At 36.6% G+C, this 25,174-nt stretch overlaps 1 protein-coding gene across 1 annotated transcript in view; it reads left to right on the plus strand.

Annotated features, from left to right (window-relative positions):
- Positions 1-22,317, plus strand: part of LOC127878729 (von Willebrand factor A domain-containing protein 3B-like) — a 112,921-nt gene extending 90,604 nt beyond the window's left edge. The window contains exons 28-41 of the mRNA XM_052425257.1: positions 3,865-3,962; positions 5,664-5,810; positions 6,426-6,491; positions 7,042-7,458; positions 8,192-8,269; positions 8,840-8,866; positions 9,415-9,500; positions 14,554-14,699; positions 15,125-15,220; positions 15,908-15,968; positions 16,582-16,781; positions 16,990-17,248; positions 17,658-17,892; positions 22,263-22,317. Of these exons, the coding sequence (XP_052281217.1) occupies positions 3,865-3,962; positions 5,664-5,810; positions 6,426-6,491; positions 7,042-7,458; positions 8,192-8,269; positions 8,840-8,866; positions 9,415-9,500; positions 14,554-14,699; positions 15,125-15,220; positions 15,908-15,968; positions 16,582-16,781; positions 16,990-17,248; positions 17,658-17,892; positions 22,263-22,317 (1,971 nt within the window). The remainder of the gene's footprint in view (positions 1-3,864; positions 3,963-5,663; positions 5,811-6,425; positions 6,492-7,041; positions 7,459-8,191; positions 8,270-8,839; positions 8,867-9,414; positions 9,501-14,553; positions 14,700-15,124; positions 15,221-15,907; positions 15,969-16,581; positions 16,782-16,989; positions 17,249-17,657; positions 17,893-22,262) is intronic.
- Positions 22,318-25,174: the final 2,857 nt, after the last annotated feature.

The raw sequence follows: 25,174 nt of genomic DNA on the forward strand, positions 1-25,174 counted from the left end.
AGATATCTGATCAGATAGCCAAAGATAAAAGTGACTGTACTCTCAGACAATTCCATGTTCAATAATTTTTTTATCAATTTTATTGTATTATATCAAATAAATGCATGCCCTGTCTATTATTAGTGATCATTGACATAATACATTGTGTATATCAGTAATGATAAAAAGTTAAAAACAGCACACGCAAAGATTTTATTTTGTCTTACTTGTTATTGTGAATGCATTGGCACATTTTGTTGTTTGATTGTTGAATAGTCAATTAAAATAGTATTTGTCTGTTGATGATAATTTGTTATGCTCCCAGCAAACTGATGCCTGGAGGCAAACAGTGCCTGTCCATCCGTCCATACTAGGTTAACCCTAGATGACACTTTTTGTGTAACATCAATACTGCTTGCTAAATGCTTTGGTACTTGCATGTATCTTATATTTTAGCCGTCTCAACACACCCACATAACTTCAAGCCATTGACCTTGACATTAAACTAATTTTAAACTAATTATGGAGGTTAAATTTCTGGATTAACCCAAAATGATGCATTTTGAATAACATCGATAGACTGGCTACTAAGCTTTGAAACTTGCATGGATGATATCTTTTATGAACATATCCATCCACATCACTTGACCTCATTGTGACCATGACAGTGACCTACTTTTGGACTTACCGGTATTTAAAAGGTTCAAATGATTGATTAACCAAAATGATAAACCAAAAATGATGTGTTTGGTCTAACATCAATAACTCATGCTACAAAACTTTCATACTTTTATGGATGATGACTTTGAACACTTCAAATAAACCCATTCTCAACTTAACAAATCACATAAACTCTTGTACTAGGACCAATGAAGAAGGTCATCTTTCATTGTTATCCCCAACTGACCTGTTGATGAACATCTATACTTACTTAATTAACTGGTTTGATCCTGCAAGCCAGAACTCAACACGCTCACATCATCTGACCTCATTTTGACCTTGACATTCACCCAATTTTTTACTAAGACTTATTATACCCCCACAAACGAAGTTTAGGGGGGTATATAGGAGTGAACTTGTTTGTTGGTCGGTTGGTCGGTCTGTCTGTCGGATGGTATTAAGTGTCCGCTCTCTAATTCAAGTAGTTTTTATCCGATCTTCACCAAACTTGGTCAGAAGTTGAATCTACATGATGTCTAGGCCAAGTTCGAACATGGGCCTTGCTGGGTAAAAAACTAGGTCACGGGGTCACTTAGTGGGTTTTAAACATTCAGCATGTTGTCTGCTCTCTAATTCAAGTAGTTTTCATCGGATCTTCACCAAACTTGGTCAGAAGTTGTATCTACATGACGTCTAGGCCAAATTCGAACATGGGCTTTGCCGGGTCAAAAACTAGGTCACGGGGTCACTTAGTGTGTTTTGAACATTCAGCATGCATGTTGTCCGCTCTCTAATTCAGGTAGTTTTCATCCTATCTTCACCAAACTTGGTCAGAAGTTGTATCTAAATTATCTTATAAGGCCAAGTTTGAACATGGGCCTTGCCGGATCAAAAACTAGGTCACAGGGTCACTTAGTGCGTTTTTTAACATTCAGCATGGTGTCCTCACTCTTATTCAAGTAGTTTTCATCCGATCTTCACCAAACTTGGTCAGAAGTTTTATCTAGATGATCTGAAGGCTAAGTTAGAACATGGGCCATGCCAGATCAAAAACTAGGTCACAGGGTCACTTAGTACGTTTTACACATTGAGCATGGTGTCCGCTCTCTATTTCAAGTAGTTTAAATCCGATCTTCACCACACTTGGTCAGAAGTTGTAACTAGATGATGTGTAGGTCAAGTTTGAACATGGGCCATGCCGGGTCAAAAACTAGGTCACAGGGTCACTTAGTGTGTTCTAAACCTCACCATGTTGTCCGCTCTCTAATTCAAGTAGTTTTTATCCAATCTTCAACAAAATTGGTCAGAAGTTGTATCTTGATAATGCCTAGGGCATGTTTGAATATGTGTCATGGCGGGTCAAAAACAAAATCACGGGGTCATTTAGTGCGTTTTAAACATCACAATGTTGCCCCCTCTCTAATTCAAGTAGTTTTCATCCAATCTTCACCAAACTTGATCAGAAGTTGTATCTAGATGATGTCTAGGTCAAGTTTGAATATGGGTCATAAAAACTAGGTCATGGGGTATCTTAGTGTGTTTTAAACCTCACCATGTTGTCCGCTCTCTAATTCAAGTAGTTTCATCCAATCCTCACCAAACTTGGTCACAAGTTTTATCTAAATGATCTCTAGGACAAGTTTGAACATGGGCCATTCCGGGCCTAAAACTAGGTCATGGGGTCACTTAGTGTGTTTTTTAACATTCAGCATGGTGTCCGCTCTCTAATTCAAGTAGTTTACATCCGATCTTCACCAAACTTTGTCAGAAGTTTTATAGAGATGATGTTAAGGCCAAGTCAAAAGTCAAAAACTAGGTCAAGGGGTCACTTAGTGCGTTTTAAAAATTTAGCATGGTGTACGCTGTTTTTTGTGAAGACGACATGCAAAATATTATGTGTCGATGCGGCATGTGGGGGTATTCGTCACATCTGTGACAAAGCTCTTGTTTATATAGGTCAATTAATTGATACTGACTAGGGTTCCACAAGGGGCACTAGCGTTTATTGAATGCAGCATCTTGTTTTAACTTTCATTTCAAACAAGTTTTTTCAGTCGGTTGTTAGTTTTAGAGTGTCAATAAGTTTTGTCCATAACCAAGTTTGTTCCTCCCAGTGTACCTTGCTAACAAGAGGTGTTGTGTGTCCAATTACCAAGTTTGTTCCTCACAGTGTACCTTGCTTACAAGAGGTTTTGTGTGTCCAATGACCAAGTTTGTTCCTCACGGTGTGCCTTGCTAACAATAGGCTCTGTGTGTCCAATGACCAAGTTTGTTCCTCACAGTATGCCTTGCTAACAAGAGGCTCTGTGTGTCCAATGACCAAGTTTGTTCCTCACAGTATGCCTTGCTAACAAGAGGCTCTGTGTGTCCAATGACCAAGTTTGTTCCTCACAGTGTGCCTTGCTAAGAATATGCTCTGTGTGTCTAATGACCAAGTTTGTTCCTCACAGTATGCCTTGCTAACAAGAGGCTTTGTGTGTCCAATGACCACGTTTGTTCCTCACAGTGTGCCTTGCTAACAAGAGGCTTTGTGTGTCCAATGACCAAGTTTGTTCCTCACAGTATGCCTTGCTAACAAGAGGCTTTGTGTGTCCAAAGACCAAGTTTGTTCCTCGCAGTGTGCCTTGCTAACAAGAGGCTTTGTGTGTCCAATGACCAAGTTTGTTCCCCACAGTGTGCCTTGCTTACAAGAGGCTCTGTGTGTCCAATGACCAAGTTTGTTCCTCACATTGTGCCTTGCTAACAAGAGGCTCTGTGTGTCCAATGACCAAGTTTGTTCCTCACAGTGTGCCTTGCTTACAAGTAGCTCTGTGTGTCCAATGACCAAGTTTGTTCCTCGCAGTGTGCCTTGCTAACAAGAGGCTCTGTGTGTCCAATGAACAAGTTTACTCCTCACAGTGTGCCTTGCTAACAGGAGGCGCTGTGTGTCCAATGACCAAGTTTTTTTTTCACAGTGGTATAAAGGAAACTATATCTTTTACACAACTGCAAGGAGTAAACCTGGTGTAAAGGATAAGGTATCTGCAGTGCCAACAAGTGGTGCTTTATTCAATCCCAAGTCTGGCAGCATTCAAATGATCTGTACAGACACAAAGTACTGGTTCTTTCTAGGAAACTAACAAGGTAGTTTCTCTGTATCATGAAAGGCTCTTGATACAATTGATCTTATAATACATCTGATAAAAGGTTTTGTCACTGTGCAAAGTGTTTTGATTCTTTGTTCAGGACACAAGCATGCGACGTTACCTGGTGAAGATTGGTAGAGGTCGTTTTGAGATGGCTGTCAAATATATAGCTCATTGTCAGCACCAGAGACAACTGAGGTATAGTGGATTTCTTTCTTCCTTTTTTGTATGCATGGAAATGTTTCCCCACTCTTAATGTAGTGGAAAACAATTTTATAAAGTTGATCAGGGTTTTCATTCATAAGGACAAACTGTTTCCAGAGGACTAGCGGACTACTATGAGGAAACAGGAGAGTCAAACTGGTTCAGAAATGACTGATGTATTAATTCATTTTTGAAAATGTTATGATAAGATCATGCAATACAAAATAGTATACATGTTCTCCTGGGATCAAACTTGAAAACTTTATGACAAAGGTACTGTACTATAATTACTCTATGATACAATTTGCAATGAACAAAGCTTTAGTTGATTAGCTAACTCAGAGCTGTGCCCTCATAATTGAGTATAACTAAAGAGTTACAGAGGATTTTTTATGTCCCTCAGTCTATACTGGGGGACATATTGTTTTTGCTTTGTCTGCTTGTCACCAGTCTATTCTTGGAGACATATTGTGTTTGCCCTGTCTGTTTGTTGGTTTGTTGGTTTGTGTGCGTCAAACTTTAACATTGGCCATAACTTTTGCAATATTGAAGATAGCAACTTTATATTTGGCATGCATGTGTATCTCATAGAGCTGCACATTTGAGTGGTGAAAGGTCAAGGTCATCCTTCAATGTCAAAGTTCAAATATATTGGGGACATAGTGTTACACAAACTGATCTTTTTTCAGCTTAAGATTGGATTCTAATTTCAGGATTTCAGGTGAAAATATTTGCTTTATATGAACAAGACTGAGAATATAATACGATTTCCAACTTAACTTAATAAATACCTTTATTTTATGCATTGGTATGAAGAAATAATAAAATGTATTAAATTTGATTAAACCATTCTTACATGTTGTGTATTGTGCTCTCATAATATTATAAAATGTAATAAAACTGCTGAAGGGAGGGAAAAGTACTATTGTTTCTGCCTTCTTGTCACTTGATTATATTATCTTATGGATTTGATCATATTGGTTTCTTTTGTTTAGGTGTCAGTTAGGTCACATTTGCATTAACATAAGGTTATTAACCCTTTGCATGCTGGGAAATTTGTCGTCTGCTAAAATGTCGTCTGCAGAATTTCTAAAATTAGCATTTTCTTCTTTTTTTTTTCAAAGAATACTATCAGAATAGCAAACAGTTTGGATCCAGATGAGACGCCACGTTCTGTGGCGTCTCATCTGGATCCAAACTGTTTGCAAAGGCCTTCACAACTCGGTTCCCGCACTGTAAGGGTTAACATAAGGTTATAAACATATTGCTTAAAAAATATTTGAAACAATGTCCTCAAAATCTTGGCACCAGGTCATAGTGAAATTTTCAAACCTTATCAATATAATAATTAAGCTACAGTGCAATTATCAGGCTATTACTAGTTGGTATTCTCCATGCAGTAACTACCCAGCATTCAACAAATACAAATTTGGTATTCATATGTTACCAGTATGGGCATTTGACCATGGAGGGTTTAGGGTTCAAGTTTCCCATATGCCTTGCTCTGATACGCCTGGTTTGTCTACCCAGCTGCAAGTTAAATCAAAGGGTACCGATATCCAGCCTCTTAACACCCCAATATGTAGGATAAAAATCGGGGTACAAATATTTGCAAGAAATTGTTTGATATTGCCTGGCCCTAAATCGGTGACTATAAAATGAATGAAATCCTTAATGTTTACTATATATTATTAGGAATGAAGCCAAAGGCTCGCATACAAACTCAGAAAAGTCCACCCCACGGAGCCAGACTGATGACACTGACAGTTCGGACCCATCTGAAAGGGGGCGCCGCAAGAAAAAGAAGATATCGCAAAAACTGATGGAAAAGAAAGACAGACGGTACAATAAAAACACTCAAATATGCTCTGTTTTGAAAGTAGGTAGTTGATTTGATTAAGAAACTAAGGTCACAGTTAGATTTCAGAGGTCAATCTGGCAATATAACAGCTTTACCCTGCTGTCCCTGCAGTAACTTCATCATTCAACGTGCAATTTTAAGATAACTTACCAGAAAAAAAATGTGGAGACTGAGTGTTTTGTGTATTGATCTCTTATTACCTCAGAAATAAAGGTTGTACAGTCATAGTGATTTAAATTCAAATTTTACCACAAACAGGTTGGTTCTTAACATAAGCAGAATCAAAAGGAATGTATGGACAGCTGTGCACTAGGGGAATATATCTTGTTTTATCATACATTCGAAATTGATTCAGTTACTTTTTTAACTTTGAATTTGTATAAAGGAATAACAACTAATTGCATTTTATGTGTTACTGTAGGGTCAAGGGTTACTCTACTGTGAAATTCTTATTTTGACTGAGGCTAAAAAAAGAATTCTTTATTTACAGATAAACAAAGTTCTTATCATAAAAAAAAAAAAAAATTGAATTTCATAGAACTATGTCTCTTATAAAAGTGCAGTATATGTGTTTCATAGTTGTTATTCTCTTTCAGCAGGAAAGGTTCAGTGGAAAGTCACTCCCGGAGGTCGGAGGGCGATGCAAGTTCAAGGTCATCTAGGTATGCTTTGTCCTTGTATGGTTGTCATGGTAATAGGTGGTGGTGGAACATATTTTAAAAGAAGTTGGTAGATACAAAGCAGATACTAACTTTGCAAATGCTATTAAATACTCATAATTACTCAGTTGTCTTTGTTTGCCAGATGTAATGCTACTTTCATATTCCTTCACATACTCTTTCCCTTTCTGTTTTAATATCACATTTATTGCACTAATGTTTCAAAAAATGAAAAAAAAGTATGTGAGGCCAAAATATTTATATTTTTGACAGATATAGAGGACTGAAAATACTTTTCAATATCACAATAACACGTGTATTGCCAGGATTTTCTTTAAGAAAGGCTTTGCTTTTATAACCTGTATATAAGTATCTAAATAAATTTACTCGCATAACTACTTTAATTTCCTGATGCTATATTGCTTTATTTCTGTTCAAATAACATTAGTATGTAGAATTTGGATAACATAGTTTGTGTTTAGATAATCTTTTTCGCACCAGCTTTTACTTGCTTATGCAGCTTGCTACATTGTTTGGGTGTTTGGTTGCACAGGTCAGGGTCGAGCTCTAGGAAGGGTGCAAAATCTAGGATGAACAATGGAAGATCATCTCAGTCAAGCTCTTCTTCAAGATCTAGGTCTACTGATAGCAGATCAGCCTCCAGTTCAAAATCTAATAAAAGATCTAATTCAAGATCTAATACAAGATCTAATTCAAGATCTAATACAAGATCTAATTCAAGATCTAGTTCATATTCAAGAACTAGGTCAAACTCATCTCAAAGGTTGCATTCAGATTCAAGGTCAAGGTCAAGATCTAATTCACATTCAAGATCTTTATCAAATTCACCGCCAAGGTCAAGGGAAAAGGATAATGAAGGAAAAACATCCAAATCACAATCAAAGTCCAGGAAAGTTGAAAGATCAGAAGGCAGAAAGTCAAGGTCAAGGTCTAGGTCACAGAGGTTGAGGTAGATTGCTTTGTGTATTGCACATCTATTTGCATATGTGTTTCTAGTAATGTTAGCTTCTGAAAACTAATATGCTTGCTTTTTAATATTACAAATTTGTATCCTTCCATTTGATTAAGCTTTTACAGGGACTAAATCTTAGTTTTTGTGTGTAGATTTTGGAAATTGTTTGATAAGTTATACATGTAGTCATGTTTATAATATTGAATATTTAGCTTGAACAGATTGTATTGTTTTATGTCTTTTTAATTTTGTTCACAAGTTAATGGTAAACTAATTCACAATTTTCAATATGTTCTTACAATAATTATGTTTGGTAGTAGATATACCCTTGGGTATGTTTGCAATCTCAATGGAACAAGTGCTTCCAAATATGACTAAAATAAATTCAAGACGCATATCTGTAAAGTACACTTACTGGTAGGTCAATTTGTCAAAATATATGGGCCGCGCTATGTGAAAAGGGGGTTTGATGCATGTGCTTAAAGTGTCGTCCCAGATTAGCACAGGCTAATCAGGGACGACACTTTCCTCTTTAATGATATTTTTCATTTCAAGAAAGACCCTTCTTAGCAAAATCCACATTAGGCAAAAGTGTTGTCCCTGATTAGCGTGTCCAGACTGCACACTTTACGCGCATGCATTAAACCCCATTTTCATAGAGCATGGCTCATGTGTGTTCTCTAGTGATATCAATGGGTATTGTTATTCTCTGCCTTCTTGCTCACTAAAGGTCAAGGTCATCCTCAGCTTCTACATTGCGCACACAGGGAAAGGAACCCAAACAATGCTCTATTCACCGGCGTATAAGGTTAGATAGATATAAACTTATTTGTCTAATTTTACTAAACTATGTACAATATCTTTAGTCTTACACACCTATTGTTAATTTCAGAAAATTGTTTTCATTTATACTTTTTGAAATTAATTTAATCTTTAAATGTTTCATACATTGGTTTAAAAAAGTATTAATTGTCCCCTACAGATTTTACTGTAGGATTCTCTATTATCAGTAGCTGTGTTAAAAGAGACATTAACCTTAATTACAGTATACCAGTATTTGTATTCTCTATTTTTGTAACATATCTTTTCTCCTTTCATATTGCTGTACAAAAAGTTTTACAAAATGTGCTTCTTAATTTCTTTAAGCATTTAATAATCATATCTTAACTAGAACTTCATCAATAGTTCCTGTATATATAAGCTTGGCAAGTATAAACATTTATTTACTGTAATTGGTGGCTTTACAACAATGCATTTGAAATTACATGTTGAAAACACCATTACCCTTTTCTGATCTCTTAAAAGTGTAATCATTAAATTGGAAAAAGTGTAGTATTTCTGTAAGCTAATTATTAACTGTTTTTATATTTTTTTGCAGTTCAGGATCCAGTTCAGAGAGTTCAAGGTTTGTAGATTGCTGACAATATTTTATGAATTTGTTCTACATTTTTGATAAATGATACATTATAATTAATCAAATTGTTTGTTAAAAACGTTGATATATACATAATATGTTATTGACATGGTGAGGATTAACTATAATATAGGTAACTGAACTTATTCATTGATTGTAAAACTAGTAATTATAAATTTATATATTTAATAATGTTTCATAAAATCAAATTAAGATACAATAGCAAACCTTTTCCTGATATCTTAATGAGGTACATGTAACATTATGAACAGTTTACCACTTATTTATTTGCACTTGAGATAAAGGACATATTCGAGGTGGCCCTGGTGTAGTGGATATTGTGTCCGCCAAGCAATCGGGAGGTCATGGGTTCAATCCCTACTGTGGGAGCGTTCTTGCTCCCCCTTAGACACCAACTACTGGTTTTAGTCTCTGCAATCAAGCTTAAATAAATAGGTTTAAATTAAATGACATATTCCACACAGACCTACATGTGTACCTCACTATTTCAGACCTACATGTGTACCTCACTATTTCAGAGGCAGTTCTACTCCACGTGGAAAGTCCCCGTACAATCGCCCTGAGACCCCTGTACCCAAGCCACGCCCTCAATCTCGTGAATCAGGTGAGTCCGTAGTACCTTTTGTAGGGCTCTGGTTGGCAACATTGAGATATACAGAGAATACTGTTCCTGATAATTAAAAAGCCAAGAGCAAAAGCAACTAGCTCTTAACCCTTTGCATGCTGGGAAATTTGTCGTCTGCTAAAATGTTGTCTGCTGAATTTCAAAAATTAACATTTTCTTCTATTTTTTTCAAAGAATACTATCAGAATAGCAAACAGTTTGGATCCTGATGAGACGCCACGTTCTGTGGCGTCTCATCTGGATCCAAACTGTTTGCAAAGGCCTTTAAAATTCGGTTCCAAAACTGAAATGGTTTATGTACCCCTCAAACGCCTCTTATAAAAGCCAAATGAGGCTGAATACTTGACTCTAAAGGCTGCCTTAGAGTCTGGTTACCAACCGCACTTGTTGAGTTTCCTCAGGCTTTCCCCGCAACACAAGACCACACCAAAATTGAAAATCTTTTAATAACAAACACATACAGTCAGTCAACCAGTTTAGAATCACCCGGAAAAAAAAACGTTAATTCTTTTGACAACAATAATTTCTTTCTGGATATAGTGTCAATGTGAGAAGATGTAAAAATAAAGGGTAAATTGTATTTTGTATGATAACAGGTTAGGCCAGACGGCATATATGCAGTTTTTTGTCAAAAATAGCATATTACAGTTCACCCTACGGAAAATTATTAAAAATAATTCAACTTACAGAATAAGTATTTCAAAACATTGTCAGGCATTTGTTTTCAATCAGCAAAAAGTTTATTTGAAAATAATAAGGCCTTCTATGTCCATATGCACATTTCAATCTCAAACTCATTCAATCAGTTCCGGTTAACTTTTTGCCGCATTTATCTCCCCTGTAAGCATAATACAAAAGTTTTCTTGCTAAAAGTTTGTTAATTAATTCCTTTACCTTATGTATACCTTAGACACTTATCATTTTGTTTTTATTGGGGAATTATGGAAAATTAAATACAAATTAATTGGAACTGCTGATTATCCAGAACTGGCTGACAAACTGTAAGTGGAAATTCCGTATAAAATTCAAAATTCGCCCAACTTGTGTAAGTCTAGTAAGTTTATCAGGTAGAAGTGCTAGGACACACTCCAGGTTCTCACACAATGCACCTACAGGCGCAGAAGACCTCATAAACTACACACATTATTTAATGTTAATCATTGCTGTGTTTAATTTAAGAATTGAATAGCATTTTTCAACGGTGGCATAGAGGTGACATTCACTCCTCTTTTTTCAAATTGCACTCCTCTTTTTTCTATCTTGTGGCCACAAATTAGCTAAGTCAGGATCTCGAGATCTCGAAATAGAAAAAAAGCACTCCTCTTTTTTCTATAAAAGAGGAGAGAATGTTTGTTATCTCGAGATCCCAAGTTAGTCAGCCAATCAAATTTTGCGTAGCATGTGTAAATATTCTGTACGCGTATATATAGCTGGTCAATACGGTGGCATAGAGGTGACATTCACTCCTCTTTTTTCAGATTGCACTCCTCTTTTTTCTATCTTGTGGCCACGAGTAAGCTTAGTCGGGATCTCGAGATCTCGAGATAGAAAAAAGCACTCCTCTTTTTTCTATAAAAGAGGAGAGAATTTTCGTTATCTCGAGATCCCGAGTTAGTCAGCCAATCAAATTTTGCGTAACATGTGTAAATATTCTGTTCGCATATATATAGCTGGTCAAAGCAGGCAAGGCTCTGATATAACATAACATCATTCTATTAGTACTACTATTACTACTACTACTACTGCTGGTGTTGTTGTGGCTGCTGTTACTACTACTACTACTACTACTACTACTACTACTACTACTACTACTACTACTACCACTTCTACTACTACTACTACTACTACTACTACTACTACTACTACTACTACTACTACTACTACTACTACTACTACTACTGCTACTGCTACTACTACTACTACTTCTTCTTCTACTTCTACTACTACTACTACCACTACTTCTACTACTACTACAACTACTACTACTACTACTACTACTACTACTACTTCTACTACTACTACTACTACTACTACTACTACTACTACTACTACTACTACTACTACTACTACTTCTACTACTACTACTACTACTACTACTACTACAACTACTACTACTACTACTACTACTACTACTTATACTTCTACTACTACTACTACTACTACTACTACTACTACTACAACTACTACTAACTACTACTATTACCACTACTACTACTACTACTACTACTACTACTACTACTACTACTACTACTACTACTACTACTACTACTACTACTACTTCTACTACTACTACTACTACTACTACTACTACTACTTCTACTACTACTACTACTACTACTACTACTACTACTACTACTACTACTACTACTACAACTTCTACTACTACTACTACTACCACAACTACTACTGCTACTATTACTACTATCCCTACTGCTGTTACTGCTCCTCCTCCTCCTCCTACTACTACTACAGCTACTGCTGCTGTTGCTAGTAGTAGCTGCTGTTACTACTACTACTACTACTACTACTACTACTACTACTACAACTACTACTACTACTACTGCTACTATTAATACTACTACTACAACAACTTCTACCACTACTACTTCTACTACTACTACTACTACTACTACTACTACTACTACTACTACTACTACTACTACTACTACTACTTTTACTACTACTACTACAACTACTACGACTACCACTTCGACGACGACGATGGACGACCGACAGATGGACGACGCTCGTAGTAGCTGCTGTTACTACTTCTACTACTACTACTACTACTACTACTTTTACTACTACTACTACAACTACTACGACTACCACTTCGACGACGACGATGGACGACCGACAGATGGACGACGCTCGTAGTAGCTGCTGTTACTACTTCTACTACTACTATTACTACTACTACTACGACAACTACTACCACTACTACTTCTACTACTACTACTACTACTACTACTACTACTACTACTACTACTACTACTACTACCTTTACTACTTTTACTACTACTACTACAACTACTACAACTACCATTCGACGACGACGCCGGATGACCTACCGATGGCCGCCGGCGGATGGATGACCGACGGACCACGACCGGAGGACGGACGATGGACGACCGATGGACGACCGAAGGACGGTCGAATGACGACTGGACGACGACTGACGGACGATTACGACTACTACGACGACGACGACTACTACTACTACTACTACTACTACTACTACTACTACTACTACTACTAGCAACAGCAGCAGTAGTAGTAGGAGGAGGAGGAAGAGCAGTTACAGCAGTAGCAGTAGTAGTAATAGTAATTGTAGTAGTAGTAGTAGTAGTAGTAGTAGTAGTTGTTGTTGTAGTAGTTGTTGTTGTTGTTGTTGCTGTTGTTGTTGCTGCTGTTGTTGTTGTTGTTGTTGCTGCTGCTGCTGCAGCAGCAGTAGTTAGTTGTAGTAGTAGTAGTAGTAGTAGTAGTAGTAGTAGTAGTAGTAGTAGTTGTAGTAGTAATAGTAGTTGTAGTAGTAGTAGTAGTAGTAACAGCAGCAACAACAACAACATCAGCAGCAGTAGTAGTAGTAGTAATAGTAGTACTAATAGAAGTATGTTGTGTTATATCAGGGCCTTGCCTGCTTTGACCAGCTATATATATGCGCACAGAATATTTACACATGTTAGGCAAAATTTGATTGGCTGACTTACTCGTATCTCGAGATAACGAAAATTCTCTTCTCTTTTATAGAAAAAAGAGGAGTGTTTTTTTCTATTTCGAAATCTCGAGATCCCGACTTAGCTAATTCGTGGCCACGAGATAGAAAAAAGAAGAGTGAATGTCACCTCTATGCCACCGTATTTTTCTGCATTTCGTCGGTGTATGAACTGTCGGAAAAATTACGTCTAATTATTTTGCATAAACCCCGACGTCGTTAATGCATAAATTAGGTGTATTTTTCCCGACAGTTCATGCAGCGCTGAAATGCAGAAAAATGCTATTCAATTCTTATAACTACAACACAAAATGATTTTAAAGCTGAAATTTATCGTGGTAAGGTTCATCAAAGTCCTTTTTAATATAGCGTGTGAATCTATTTTCAGTTTCGGTTTCATCTCCGTCAAACGGGTATATCGTTGCAGGTCGCGCAAAAAATATAGCGTCATTTCGCTATTGACCAATAAAAAAGCAACGCCATGAAGTTTCGCGCAAAACATAACGTCATGTTGGCAACTTGTTTATGACCAGAAAGTAGCGCCATGAGTATTCATGTTTAAATTTGCATACGAAGTGTGTTCATCGGAAAATGAAAAACCGGCCACGTGAACAAATTATCTCATCAGAATGCGGCATTCAAATGCATGTGACAGAACTTGTAATTGTCCCCTACCGGTTTCACCGGAGGGGACTTATGGTTTGCGCTCCGTGCGTCTGTGAGTTTGTCTGTCACATTTTTTTGGATCCTGCGATAACTTTCAAAGTTCTTCATATTTTTTCATTAAACATGAAACATGGATAGATGGCAATATGGAGATTATGCACGTCAATTCATTTCGTTCCTACGTCAAGAATTATGGTTGCTATGGCAACAAATAGACTAGAAATACTGCTAAAAATGGTGGTTTCTGGATCCTGCGATCAATTTAAAAGTATTAATATTTTTTCATGAAACTTGAAACATGGATAGATGGCAATATGGACATTATGCACGTCATTTCATGTTGTTCCTACGTCAAAAATTCTGGTTGCTATGGCAACAAATATATATTAAAAAATCTGACAATGGTGGAATTTCTGACAATGGTGGAACCGGTAGGGGACATATATTGCTTGGCAATGGTCTTGTTATTCATGTTTGTTAGCGATAACACCAATATGTTCACTGTGTAATAAGAAATCACAGAAATGTTAAGTTTTCAACAACAACATTTTGTTTACAGTTCTTACTTCTTATTTAACGCCAAATGGTTCAATCCACGTCAATAAATCCCCCCCCCCCCCTTATATAAATAATAAAACATGATTTCTACAGACACAGCTTCTGAGCGCACTGATTCCCACATGAGCAAGGACTCGCGCCACGTGCGGCACGTGCAGGCTGATGAGAAGGACGAGGTGATACAGCAACTGCAGGCGCAGATCGAGAAACAGAAACGCAAGCAGCTCAGACAACAACAGGTGTGTTATCTACTCCAACAATTGTTGTTATCTCTTTCAGTGCTGGAACCGAATTTTGAAGGCCTTTGCAAACAGTTTGGATCCAGATGAGACGCCACAGAACGTGGCATCTCATCAGGATCCAAACTGTTTGTTATTCTGATAGAACTCTTTGAAAAAAAAATCGAAGAAACTGCTTATTTTTGAAATTCAGCAGACGACATTTTAGCAGACGATAAATTTCCCAGCATGCAAAGGGTTAACATGGAACAAATACGGTGCCAATACTGCTGAGTTTAATTCTCACAAAAATAAACATATACCTACGAGTTTCAGTTGTAAAAAATAGCACGTAATGCAGGCGTTAACATTTACTGCAGGACACCTCTAAAGGTAAACCTCCTTTTGTTGATCAAACTGTTATATAGTTTACATGTATATTTTAGCGACTGGTTCGACAGGCTAGGAAGATCAACAGAATATCACAGAAACTGAAAGAAAGTGACATGTCAGGCAATGACTCAAAAATGTCAAACCATTCTGTAAGTTTGTCCAAGACCGGCCACAGGTACTTAAACAAGTTTCGTGGTCCTTTTATATAAAATAAAATTTATTATTATATATATAAGGAATTAATTACATATATAAGGACAAAAAAAACTATTTAAGTACCTGTTGGACCGGCTAAAAAATATCAATTCTACGGTATCGTATGTTATGTGTACATATTCTGACAAATAGATGAAAAGGTTTATTTCCATCATATGAACATTTCCTAAAACTTCAGTTATGATTTGTACCAAAACGGTATGTTATGTTGACGAAACTTGTGCATATCAACTGACTAACGTAGTGCACTTCAAGTTGTCGTTAATTGTCATAAGAATTTATAATGGTAAGTCAATGAATCAAGGACCATATATTTATACGTATTTATAAATAAAAAACACATTTACAAGTTATTTGGTATGGTATCCGTAATAAATTTGAGAAAAAAAACGTCATGCAAACATTATATAACTCAAAAATAGCGAATAGAAAAAGACGTTATATTGTAGGGCTTTATATTGAAAATTAATGTTAACGTTTGCGCATACTGCTCTTGTTTGCAAAAAAAAAAACATATGGGAAATACATGTAGACATTAAACATGATATGTGGAAGAAATGCTATTTCAAATGGGTTAGTTGAAACCAACACGTTTACACCTTTTGTGTTACTTCTTACAGGCGAACAGAATCACCCCTGATCTTGACATAGGAAAGCCAGTCAGACAAGAATTTACCAGAGGTATTGTAGTCGCAATGTTGTAATGATTATTTGCTCTGGGTATTCCGTATTCTGTTTGATTTGTGCGCTATTAACAAGCGTTATTTCATTAATTACAGTGGTTTACCTAAAGCTTGTATATACAAATAACATTAAAGGGTTTCGTGCAAAAATCGTGTACGTAGTGTGACATATAAAATATACGTCTATGGTGATAGAGATTTTCTGAAAATATAAATGCGGTCTCAAATAAACTGGTTACAAATCATTCCCTGTTTGTTAATTACAAGTCATACAATGTACCATGAAATCCACTGCAAAAGCATGGTCAATCAGGTTATCGCTACATAATACAATAAGCCCTATTCGCGAAAAACTGGGCTTAATGCATGTGCGTAAAGTGTTGTCCCAAATTAGCCTGTACAGTCCGCACAGGCTACTCAGGTATGACCCTTTTCGCTTAGACTGGATTTTCGTTTAGAAGAGACTTGATTTAAACAACAAATTCCATAAAAGCAGAAATTGACATCCGCATTAGCCGGCTCGGACTGCACAGGCTAATCTGGGAAGACACTTTACGCACATACATTAAGCCAAGGTTTCGCAGAACGAGGCTCCACTTGTCCCTGTACAGGTCTCAAGCCCGTTCCCGAGGTGCAAGCAAACGAGGAGGTTCTGGCGCGGTGGACGGACGACGGCTGGTTCTACCGGGGGCGGGTCGTCTCCGAGGAGTGGGGAGCCCGGTACAGGGTGGTGGACGCCACAGGCTACATGGAGGACATTGACAGGACCGACATACTCACTGACAGCCAGCAGATATTTGATGTCATACAGGTAGGCGAGGCTTTGGGGGGTTTGTTTTATATCAGTTTGAAAATTTGATTAAAGGCTTGGATTTTATTTTTTGTTGAAGAGCAAAATACTGTTTAATTCAAACTAAGGAGGGATGTTGTTGCCTTCAACGTTTGCTTTTTATGAGATTTCATTGTGCATGGAATAAGATTAGTAAGTAACTTTGATTTTATTTGTCTAATCTACATAGCCGCAGGATTTCGTGGTAGCCATACACCCTAAGTATGAGTTTAGTTACGCCCCGGGGGAAGTGCTGAACCTCCATGGTGGCAGCGTTATCGAGGTGGAATTCTACGATGGCAACATTGACAGCGTCCCGTCGAGCGACGTATACAAGATCAGCAAGGCAAAGTACGAGGAAACCGTGGAATACATTAAATTTAAGGAAAAGCAACTTGTTGGCAAGTCCGTGGTGGCCAGAGACGATACCACTGGAATATATAAATTAGGTAACGCGATGTTAAGCCTTTATGTTTTAGTGTTTATAATTGTTTTAAATCTGTATGACATGCAGTTTTTTATTCTTTTGGTACGTAGAATTTTGGCTTTATCTAGGGAACTAGATTCCTGTATCGCGGCTGAACTCTGTTTTGTTCTTATGATGGTTTATTGCAATTCAAATGAGTTAGTGCGTCGAGCTTATTTTGCAAAGAATATGATAACGGGTTTGCAAGGCATGCTTTTTATTTGAGATTTATTATTTTGTTTTATTTTGTAACTTTTGCTTTAGACACACGTGCACGGAAGAAAAAACGATTGACGAATGTATTAACAGGATATGATACACTAGCGTTCCGTTAGGTCCATGGAATCGTGATTGTTCCTTTCGTTACCATGGTGATATGCGTCTTTTTTAAGGAATCGTGGACTCGAGAGTTGGTCTCGGTCAGCAATACTACGTCAAGTGGCTGGACGGCGATATGAGTAAGCAGAACACCCACCACATCTTTGAAGTTGGGCTACGACAGATCAAGCACGACACCTGTCTATATGTGCTTGCCCCAATCGACCATCGACACAAGTCGTTCCTTCCCGCTAAGGTTATATCGCAATCGCCGCTTCGTGTAGAGCTATGCGATGGTCATATACCGACGTACGTTATCTTTTTTAATAATTTATTTAATATCTTCCATTCTTTGAACATAATACGATTACGCGTTTTCTGTCGGTTTTAGCGTTTGAATTATATAATGGATCCGCTAAATAACCCCAGAATAAATAAAATGAAAAAAAAAATTTGTTTTTATTTTCAGCTCCTCCGACCTACGTATGGATGCGTGTTTCTGGCTTAGCAAGTCATATTACGAAAATGCACTTCGTTTCTTCAAATCAAAGTCCGGCTAATCTTGATTTCAAACAACTTCAAAGACTGGAGCAGTTCTGTGTATTTGTTTGAGATGCTTACGTACCTGACGTTGCCGCCTCAATGCATATGTAAATGCATTATGTATATTTATTTATTTTCAAAGAAAAAATGGTGTTTTTCTTAGCGCAGATAAATTAAGTCTGCAAATACCAGAAATGACGCTGTTGACATCGAGACTGTCAAACCAATGGTGCAAAATATTCCCCTTTCCCGTATTTTATTATACTTATACTTATAGTAGAGCTCGATTGGTCATTGTCGGATCGGGTATTACTTACATATACCCCGGGTACTCTAAAGTATACTTACATGTACCCCGGGTACGGTAAATATACTTACACATACCCGGTCGATATTAGACTGTACCCGAGTTGTATTCCCGCCCAAAATCAGACGTCGTAAAACGCGCTACCGATTACCGTAAAACGATTTTTTGTATCTTTAACTTTTTATCTTCCCTTTTTAAAAACTGCATCAACATGCTTTTTGAGTATTAGTTTCGATAATATAGAGGCCATTTAACAGAAAATGACATAATGGGGAACATAATTAATTTAAAAAAATATAGCCGACAACGACCGATTTAGCATGAAAAATTCCCGGGTACGTGTAAGTATATTTACCGTACCCGGGGTACATGTAAGTATACTTAAGAGTACCCGGGGTACATGTAAGTAGTACCCGAGCCGACAAAGACCAATCGAGCCATAGTAGACTGAGGCGCTTATTAGCAATATTTCGATGTTTTCTTTGCGTTTATACCATACGTCAGCGAGTTGTCTTTGTTTATGTTTACTTTTAAAAAAAAATGTGCTTTTGTAACATAAATAAGTGGCTTTATATTGCTTGATTTGGAAATTACAATCATTCTTGTCACAGATGCTAACATAGAATGCGCATGCGTCTGTCCTCAAGTGACTGTGCTGTATAAGCGTCCTGAAAATCTCAATGTGATTGGTAAATACGCTATTAAACATGTGTGGCAACCTTTGACTTCAATACAGTACATTATTTGATCTCGCTCGTTAAATAAACGACATATTTAGGTCAAATTTATATACAACTTTAAATTATATAATATTATTGTACCGCGAAGAGCTTTGGAACATGTCAGGATATTCTGTCTCATATTCATTTTGATTAGTTTACAATACAAAATTCAAATTAATTTATTTATTGCTTTGTTTTTTACATGTATACAAAAATATGTAGTATTGTTCTCATTTATGTTTTCATACGTTTAAATGAATACTACGATTTGTGATTACTGTTTTATTTGTTAATAGAAATAGACATTTCTGTTTGTGCTTTTTTAGGTTCCGCTTTATTTTGGAAGGATATTATTGTACATTTAACTAGGCTGACTGTTACCGTATATACATATTGAACTAGATAAGAAGAAAAACTTAATTTTGTACACTTCCTTAAACAAGATGAGCAAGCACTATTGAAATGTATAATAGAACGACATATTTCACAATAACATGCAGTATGAACATAATTGGTGTTAATTTAAGTATGTATTCCGTCTTTAAAACCATCGCCATTAACTTGTGTGCACATTAGCGGTGTTTTTTTTTCAAAAGCCTACAATGTCATAGATTATGTATAATTAAGATAATGATGTTCTGATATACCAAATGTGATGGCTCATGTTTTTGCATCGTCTGTGATAAGATTTTATTTATAATAAAAAAGAAATCTATTTAAACGGCTTTGTTGTAGACAATGGTAATGACTTCCGGTTTATGATGGGCGTCGTGCCAACAGAGCACAGGTGGTTAGCGTGTGGCTATGATATTAATTAGTGAAAACCTAATATTGAATGATTAATAATCATATTATAACGAAAAATTAAATTTCATGAAAAAAAATCACTATCAAATATATATATATAACAAGGTATGCAACTCAAAATCACCCCAAAACGGGGTGCATCGCTTTGAACAGCCATATCTTCATCAATTGTGCAGCGATTTTCACGATCTCGGTCTTATTCAACGCAGAAATGAATTTCCTTTCTGGAAATGTATATGTCTTGCAATATTTTTACAAATGCTGGGTCAACTTTTAAGAAATAACACGATACACAACTCGTATGACCCAGTTGACAATGATCATGCAGTCTTTAAGACTGAAATCTTCACGGAGTAAAGGGCAACTCACCTACAAAGTTCATGTACCTCGATACCATAATTCAATAAAACGTATGAAAAAAACATTGTTACCGTTCTTGTCGTTACTTTATGCATCAAGATTACTGTTTACATACATTTCAACTAAATGACATTTTAAACACACGAGTGATTTCATTGGTCCAATGCGGAGGTGTGTCTTTACAACTGGAGATTTCATTCATAAAGACTGCATCATCATTGTCAATTGGGTCATGCGAGTTGTGTATCGTGTTATTTCTTAAAAGCTGACCCAGCATTTGAAAAAATATTACAAGACATATATGGGTTCGAAAATGGGTACATTTGCTTTAAAAATATAGCTGCCAATGGGGTGGGGAATTTTTCTTTATATGCTATATATGGCTATAGTAAAATCTTGTTAACACTCTAGAGGCCACATTTATTGTCTGATCTTCATGTGACTTGGTCAGAAGATTCATCCCGATAATATCTCGGACGAGTTCGAAAATGATGCCGGTTGGTTGAAAAACATGGCCGCCAGGGGCGGGGCATTTTTCCTTATATGGCTTTATAAAAATCTTGTTAACACTCTAGAGGCCACATGTATTTTCCGATCTTCATGAAACTTGCTCAGAAGATATGTCCCAATGATATCTTGGATGAATTTGAAAATGGTAACCTTTGTTTGAAAAACATGGCTGCCAAGGGGCGGGGCATTTTTCCTTATATGGCTATAGTAAAATCTTGTTAACACTCTAGAGGCCACATTTATTGTCCAATCTTCATGAAACTTGGTCAGAAGATTCATCCCGATAATATCTTGGACGAGTTTAAGAATGATGCCGGTTGGTTGAAAAACATGGTTGCCAGGGGGCGGGGCTTTTTTCCTTATATGCCTATAGTAAAACCTTGTTAACACTCTAGAGGCCACATTTATTTTCCGATCTTCATGAAACTTGGTCAGAAGATTTTTCCCAATAATTATCTTGTTATCTCAGGTGAGCGACTTTGGGCCTTTCAGGCCCTCTTGTTTGCATTTTACAATATGTTAATATTTGGAATTATTAAAAACGCCCTTAGCTCCTTAGTAAATTCTACATTCTACACACCAATGTTCTTGGTCATGATCATGCTAACAGCTACGGTTGACGCCATTTTGGTAACTGGAAGTTGTGCATTTGCTTTTAGTTGAATGGTGGTTTGTGTTAACGTACACATTACGAAAAAGGTTTTCAAAATTTTCGTTGTGTTGTTTTCTACCATTAAATCAACATTCCAGTTATAGGTGCTTTGCAACTTATTTAGACAAAATATTGGCCTTTTAATATATCGTTTTTGAAGAAGATATCCAACCAAAAGATCAATCCCAACGCAAATAACTTAATAACCTTATTATATTTTAAAGTAAACTATACCGATATTGTTATTTATATTGACACACATATAGTTATATGTAGACGAAGGCCGTTAATGAAAACCAAGTTGCTTTGAGACTAAAAAGCAGGTTCTCAAAGCTCTATGTATTTGCAATAATAGTATGGTATTTTAATCAATCATCTGAACAGATGATTCTCTTAAAACATTACAGTTTTAAATCACTTTAAATTGGTTAATGTATGTTCATTGTGGACAAAATATGCAATATTCTAACACCATTTTAGATTGGTACAAAATGGTTTTGGAACTTATTTTTAAAATAACCCTCGATTACTAAACAAAACTACGTACACATGTCCTTATGCTTGGTCATGTTTACAGTCACAATTAATGACAGCTTGGTTGAAACTATTGCACGCGTGAATACTATTCATAATCTCTTATGTGTTGTTTGTGTTACGAATATGTTGTCAAGTCATTGAAAAAATTGGGATAGCATATGTATTCAAGGAGCGATCATCTAACTAACAAATCCTGCTTTCATATCAATGGGCACTGTACCTGTTGTACTTTCCTGTACAGTGCAGCCTTCTCCTGTGCCAACCATTCCCAGATTCCATTCTTCAAACTTCCCTGAATCTGAGAAATGACAAGGCATATGCATATGTATATTTTGTATGTTTCAGTTACGATAATGCGGCACCATTTATTAAAAAATATTTTTTTCAATTTGGCTTAGAGATTAATATAGTCGAAAATTATGGAACGCCTCCCCTATCTCCTGTTGACTATTGATATTCTGGTTGTTTCATTAAACTGTTGTGGGTTTAATTCGTATGCTGTGTGCTTGTCATAGTATGCTGTGTGTTTGTGATGGTATGCTGTATGTTGTCATTGAATGATTTGTGTTTGTCATGGTATGCTGTGTGTTTGTGATGATATGCTGTGTGTTTGTGATGATATTTTGCGTGTTTGCGATGATATGATGTGTGTTAGACATAGTCTGCTGTGGGTTTGGCATGGTATGCTATGCGTTTGTCCTTGTATGTTGTGTTTTGTCATGGTATGCGGTGTATTTATCGTGGTATTCTATGTGTTTGAGATGGTATGCTGTGTGTTGGGCATGGTATGCTGTATGTTGTCATGGTATGCTGTGCGTTTATAATGTTATCATGTGTGTTTGTGATGGTGCGCTGTGTGTTTGTCATGGTATGCTATGTGTTTGTCATGGTATGCTGTGCGTTGTTATGGTATGATGTGTGTTTATTGTGGTATTCTATGTATTTGAGATGGTATGCTGTGTGTTTGTCATGGTATGATATTGGTTTGTCATGATATGCTGTGTGTTGTCATGGTATGATGCGTGTTTATCGTGGCATTCTATGTGTTTGAGATGGTATGCTGTGTGTTGTCATGGTATGCTGTGTGTTTGTGGTGGTATGCTGTTTGTGATGGTTTGCTATGTGTTTGTGATGAAATGCTATGTGTTTGCTATGGATGCTTAGTGTGTTGTGGCAAAACTTATGATCATATGGATTTCTTTCGCTGTCGGTTATTTTGAATATAATGCTGTTCTCTTCACTCGATAGGCAGTTCATTGATAGTATTTTCATTTGGAATACACGGATTTTTTCTAACGCGACATTATTTCGTTATCTCATTTATTATATGTAAATTGGGTTAAATGGATACGATTTTACAAAATGTTGGCCTATCAAGGCTTATTACTGTATTTAATAAGGAAAAAATTACACCCGATATCGTTTGTGAATTGTAAATGTACGAAATGAACTGTTTGGGCGTGTGCATTCGTGCCGATGTTATGAAGCTGCGGACAGCGTGTTGTCATTTTGGAAGCTTTCAACCGAGTACAGTATGTTCTGGACCCGGGTCTTCATACTTTGTGATTCCGAAAAGGATACTCGAAGATTTACTAGAAACCGGATTAACAGTGAAAGAAATATCCGAACTTCTTTCGGTCTCAGAAAGTACTCTTTTTCGCCGAATGCGTGTGTACGGCTTGAAAAAACGTGTGTTTACTGAAATCGATGACGATCATCTTACCGAGATAGTTAATGAAATAGTCAAGGAATTCCAACGATGTGGAGAAAAAAATTACAAACGAGCTGCTTCGCCAAAAAAAATATTCACGTGAGTATAGTTACCAAAAAATATTTTAAACGTTCTGGGCCCGGTTGCTCAAAGCATCGTTAAGATAACATTACCGTTAAGCTTTACCTCTGTTAAGTACCCTAACGCAGCGTAATTTAATCAGCCGTTAACTTCATGTTGCTCAACAAGTTTTAACGCTAGCGTTTATTAACGCAGCGTTTTTTAACGCTAGCGTTAATTGACGCAGCGTTAAGACTTTAACATCCATGTTAAATCCCACAATCCATTCCAAATTTCCACTTCCTGTTTCTGTTATCCAATTCCAAAATGGCATCCCAAGCAGACGCATCTTCAGTGACTTCACCTGAAATTAAAAGAAAGAAAAGGAGCATTAACTTTAGCAATACAGAAATATTGAAATTGGAAGAGCTGGTTAAAGATGAGAAAACATTTTCAATATTAACTAATAAATTTTCAAACACTGTAAATAATAAAATGAAAAGATATGTGGACGAAAATTGCTGAAGTAATTTCTGCACAAGGAATTGCAGTTAGAACTGCGGATGAATGTAGTAATAAATGGCAGAACTTGAAAAGAGAGAGCAAGGCAGCAGTTACCAGTGAAAAGTTAGAACGGCGTAAAACGGGTGGAGGGACCCTGACACTGACAGCTGTCGCCGATGAACAAAAAGTTCGGATCGTCGAAATGTATAAAGATTCGGCATCCTTCAATGGGATTATTGGAGGATTGGACAGCGATGAGGCTGGTTTGTTCTAACAAACTTTTTTTTTTAATATTTCATTTAAAAACTACCAATTGAAACAATTAATAAAAAGTAAATAATAAAATGTCAACGGCCGTCTGCTTTAATATATGCTATTTATAGTAACAGGGTTTTTCCCATGTTCAACACTGTTTAAATCAACAATTAAGTCAAGCTTTATTGATGTGATATTTCAAACTGCATACAAACATTCACAAATCATAATGCAACAATAATACTCACCATTTCATGTGAAATTATGTCCAATAAGTATCCAATTTCTCACAATGACACTCGCTTAGACACATGGCATTGCGCCATTTGCGGGTTACAGTATGAGTTTTATTTTCACCGTCGTGAGCTGCAAAGGTTACACACAATTCTGATGGTGTTGTGTTTATTTTTACAGATGGTCGTCACTTTCTGTCCAACACCACAGTTGCGCCCGCTGTGGAAACAGTTGGACAAACGGAGCAGTCAAGGTATATAAAATAATGTTTCTAAAATAATAATAACACAAAAACAACTATATATGGAGCAGTAAAGGTAATAATAAAGTAATGATAAAATAACACAAATACTAATAAAGTTACTGCTAATTTTAGTATTTACTTATAC

This window comes from Dreissena polymorpha, chromosome 4 (genome assembly GCF_020536995.1).
Source record: "Dreissena polymorpha isolate Duluth1 chromosome 4, UMN_Dpol_1.0, whole genome shotgun sequence".
Classification (NCBI taxonomy): Eukaryota; Metazoa; Mollusca; class Bivalvia; order Myida; family Dreissenidae; genus Dreissena; species Dreissena polymorpha.